Source organism: Limulus polyphemus, unplaced genomic scaffold (assembly GCF_000517525.1).
Source record: "Limulus polyphemus unplaced genomic scaffold, Limulus_polyphemus-2.1.2 Scaffold7579, whole genome shotgun sequence".
Taxonomy (NCBI): Eukaryota; Metazoa; Arthropoda; class Merostomata; order Xiphosura; family Limulidae; genus Limulus; species Limulus polyphemus.
In genome coordinates, this window is record NW_013673189.1 from 1,917 (window position 1) to 6,922 (window position 5,006).

The following is a 5,006-nucleotide window of genomic DNA, read 5'->3' on the forward strand; positions in this document are numbered from 1 at the left end:
TTTAATTAACGTTTCCCAGTTGATACAGTAGTTTTAATTAATGTTTTTCAGCTGATCCAGTAGTTTTAATTAACGTTTCCCAGTTGATACAGTAGTTTTAATTAATGTTTCCTAGCTGATCCAGTAGTTTTAATTAACGTTTCCCAGTTGTTTGGTAAATGTTTTCCAGTTGATATGTTGCGGCTAGAACATTATATAATGGGGTAGAATATATATGTTCTGTCCAGGTATCCCATTATCTCCATAACAGATAATATGTTATTCTTAACCTTACTGGATTCTCCATTGTTAGTTGTGTACTGTGTTATTCTTGGTCTTACTGGATTCCCCATAACTAGTGATATATTGTGTTATTCTCTGTCTAACAAGATTCTCCATAGCTAGTGATATATATAGTGTTACTCTCGGTATTACTAGATGATATTCCCCATAGCTTTTGGTGTATTGCGTTATTCTCTGTCCAACTGGATTCCCCATAGCTAGTGTTATCGTCAGATAACACTACCGTGTGCATGAGAAACTCTTTATCTTAAGTTTTCATGAACATTTTTGATTTTACGTTTAAGAAGTAGGCCTATCTCATCCATCGTGTAATTTATCTTATTCCTTGCTTAAAAATCCATACCAGCTGGAATAAAATCTTCTGTATCGTATTTAAAGACGAGCCTTATTTTGTTTCCCCTGCTTTATTTATTTATTTTTATCATGTTAGTTCATTGATTCACATAAAGTTTCAAATTTGTATTTAATATTTTTGCAAATAAAAGTTGGTGAACTGAAATTATAGAGATTTAGTGTTGATGAACAATGTTATATGTTTGTTTATCTTGAAAAAAAAAAACATTCAAAAATTATAAAAATAGCATTTTACTGTATAAAAGCATTTCTTGCAAAAAAAAATTAGAATATAAAAAAGACACGTATTCGTTATAAATACACTATACAGTTTCCAGGGCATCAGCCAAGTGAAATAACTTACAAGTAAAACAGCAAAACATTCGGTCAGTACAACTGCCAGTAAACAAAAAAATGGAAGACTTAACTATGTCGTTACATCAGAAACATTAAACAATCCCTTGACGTAAAAATACTCAGAACTGGATTACTTCTTTGTTTAGTATTTAAAGTAAACTCCCAGTCCTTGAAATTTAGAAAATACATTTAAAATTATTGCGAGAAAGGACATGGATAATAAATATTAACACTTAACAACGAAATCATTGTCTTTTTAGGTTCCACAAAATAATTCTTTTTTTGGCCTAAAATATGTTTACAGTTTGGCCTTTTTAAGACTGGCTATCGTGCAACTTCATTATATGTTCTTAAGAAAACTTCCAAGAAAAGATGGACCCTGGATAATTTTGGAAATTACTTGAAACAAACGTTTTTTGAAATCTGTATTTGAAAATAAGAGATTTATAAATCAAATTCTTTGAATTTTTAGATATAAGCCTTGATGTAGATAGCATCGCTGATACCATAATAAAAATTCTCGTTAACATCGAGAATCTATTATTCAGGTCTTTGGTACATGTAAACACATATACAACATCATGTAAACACATATCAGTTCAAAAATGGAGCTTTTATTCAAACTTTCTGCACTGTGCTGCTTTTTTTAGTAACCCTAACTCACCGGCGTTTCAGTGGCCTTATAACGCTAAAAATAGATTTCGATACCTACGGTGGGCAGAGCACTGATAATCTATTGTGTAGCTTTGTACTTTACAACCAGCAAGTAACTCCAAACTGAAAATGAAATAGCTAACAATTGCACCTGTCATCCTAAAGCAAGCGTTAAGTAGATAGGTATAGAAAACGTGTTGAATTTTAACTCCAGAGCTTAAAGATAAAAAAAGTACCTGTAGAGGTCGTGAATGTAACAAAAAGCCACTATTTTAACGAAATAAACGTGTCCAAATAAAACAGTTTCAGTTAGAAAAATATAACGTAGAAACTCGCACGTCAGACTTATTCCTTACCTACGTCGTTTACTAGGTGACTGTTTTTGTTTGTTTTTTTCTATCGCAAAGCTACACTGTTTACCGCATGGAACCGAACCCCAGATTTGTAACTCCAGAAATTTACCGCTTATCCACTGGAGGAGGGGGGACATTTATCGAGTAAATATCGAATTGTCTTTTGTGTCACATAAATTTTATTTGCACAAAATAAATTTTGTGAAAAGTTGGAAACATTTTAAGATAAAGTGTTTCATAGGAATTTTCTTTTATCTTAAGAACAAAGAAGATAATTAGAAATACTAACAGAACAAACTGGCTATTATCACCTCAGACTTACCGCTAAGCCACTCGGTACACTGATAAACCAATTCAAACACTGAGATAGTCAATAAAGACCTCTTAGAGGCTTCTGAAGACAAACTGATAACTAGTAGGCTTATGTGGAACAGTACTAAAGGATTAAATTTTTGTTAATTTTTCAAACCAATCTCTTTGTGTTGATATCTTAAATGAAAATAGAATACAGATTGTTACAATGATAAATAGTTTTATTAACTTAATAACGCTAAAGAGTGTTGTCACTTTTTATTTTAAACAAATATTTTTGAATATTATTATTATCAAATTATTCACTAGATAGCGCTACTAAGCGCCTATAAAATGTTATGTAGACTTTTTACAACTTCTTTTATGACGAATTTTATGTTCGAAAAGAACCAAAAATGCAATAAACAATTGAAGAACATTCGACAAAAATAAAAAAAACAACTTTTCTTAGATGGTTATTTTTTTTGCCATTCCTGTCTCGCTCTTCAATCTTCAGTTCTCAAGAAATACATCTTGTTGCTTTTCATTAAGTATAAACACGCCATTTTTGGACACATATCATACACATTGTTTCTTTACACCTCACTGTCAGTGTTAGAGATTTATCATCCAAACTTGCCGTTTTCAAATATTTCAAGTTTTTCTTGTTTTTTTTTTAATTGTTTGAAGGCTCAGAAGACGGATCACAATTTTGGTAAATATCGTGAGTAGGACTAGCTCGTAGCTTCCTGTCGTAGAAGAAAGAGTAAAAATTGGATCGTGTTTCGATAACCCTGTTTATGATTTCTATCACTAGGCAGAAATAATCATGCTATTTTAACACACTTAACTATCAGAAGAAGCCACAGCATCCGCAGAAGACTTGGTATAACTTTCTTACAGGAATTAACAGAATGGCCTTGGTTTGGTTGTCCTGCCAATAAATAAGTTTTAGTTCATATTAAATCTCAGGAAAAGTGGTTTGTAAATTTTAGTTAAAAGTTTTTCATTATTTTAAATCTACGTTCGAGCCAATTCTTGATGACAAAATTTACAAAATGTTAGCTATTTTATTCTAATTAAAAACAGACAAACAATTTAAAAAACTAAAAAATACATAAACCCTTCATATTCAACAATACAACCAGCCTCATCCACTTACAGTAACACACTTCATATTCAACAATACAACTACCCTCATCCACTTACAGTAGCACACTTCATATTCAACAATACAACTACCCTCATCCACTTACAGTAGCACACTTCATATTGAACAATACAACTAGCCTCATCTACTTACAGTAGCACACTTCATATTCAACAATACAACTAGCCTCATCCACTTACAGTAACACAGACACTTAAAACGTCGTCTTCAAACTAGTGACGGTGGACGAGAATTGTTATATTATCTAAATATTATATTACATTATCCTATTTTAAATGAGGCCCATATCAAAGAAGAGGTCTTTAGCTTCTCATCTAATAACGTAACAATGGAAAGTTTAAATACTTAGACTTAAGTAACTGTAAGGAAAGGGAAAACTCCAACTTAACGAGTGACCATTCCTTGCACGGCCAATCCCTTTGTATTTTATATAAAAGTAAAGCCATTCAACTAGAGTTAAACAACTCTATTACCCGCTTCGGACTTCCTCGGTGGAGTAGTAGGCTGACCGTTATCACCACTAGAGGGCGCTATGTCTTGTGAGGGTGGGGTCAGCGCTGGTCTCCACTGTGTCCTGACAGGTATAAATGTTACTGGGACTTGTGGACAAGATACTGGAAAATACAAATATTATTCAGGTTACTATAAATCAGAAAACTGTGTCGCTTTCAGACGTTAAAAACACTGTCCGTCTACACCATAAACCACTGTCAATAAAATATTGTCGCTTTCAGACGTTAAAAACACTGTCCGTTTACACCATAAATCACTGTCAATAAAATATGTCGCTTTCAGACGTTAAAAACACTGTCCGTCTACACCATAAACCACTGTCAATAAAATATCGTCGCTTTCAGTCGTTAAAAACACTGTCCGTCTACACCATAAACCACTGTCAATAAAATATCGTCGCTTTCAGTCGTTAAAAACACTGTCCGTCTACACCATAAACCACTGTCAATAAAATATTGTCGCTTTCAGACGTTAAAAACACTGTCCGTCTACACCATAAACCACTGTCAATAAAATATTGTCGCTTTCAGAACTAAAACATTGTCACATCTATGTCACGAGGTATTGTCGCTCATAGGTCATACAAAAAAACCGTCGCTTACAAGTTTTCTGTCTAAAAACCAATCCCAGTGATTCCCAGTTCTTATTTTATCTTTTTAGCGCTCGTCGTTTTAAATTATATTTTTACTATTACCAGATGAAACTTTTGTTTGTTTGTTGAATTTCGCGCCAAACTACTCAAAAGGCTGTCTGCGCTATTCGTCCCTAATTTTGATGTGATAGACTAGAGGAAAGTCAACACCTTTCCCACCCAACCCTTAGGCTACTCTTTAACCAACGAATAGTTGGAGTGCCACCCTCACGGCTGAAAGAGCAAGTACGTTCGGCTACAGGATTCGAACCTTGTCAAGCTCAAATTGCAATAATCCTTGTGGAAGTTTTAAAACTGTACATTTTGACTATTTGGTGACAACTTGGTAATTCGGTGATTAATTAATAACCAAATTATTAATTCAATTTTTTTTTTATATTCAGGTGGTTGTTGGAGGTGC

At 33.2% G+C, this 5,006-nt stretch overlaps 1 protein-coding gene across 1 annotated transcript in view; it reads right to left on the reverse strand.

Moving 5' to 3' along the window:
• Positions 1 to 2,643: 2,643 nt before the first annotated feature.
• LOC106474711 overlaps positions 2,644 to 5,006 on the reverse strand; it is a gene marked incomplete at its 5' end in the record, with an annotated part of 25,568 nt that continues 23,205 nt past the window's right edge. The window contains 2 exons of the mRNA XM_022403013.1: positions 2,644 to 3,204; positions 3,915 to 4,055. Of these exons, the coding sequence (XP_022258721.1) occupies positions 3,098 to 3,204; positions 3,915 to 4,055 (248 nt within the window). The remainder of the gene's footprint in view (positions 3,205 to 3,914; positions 4,056 to 5,006) is intronic.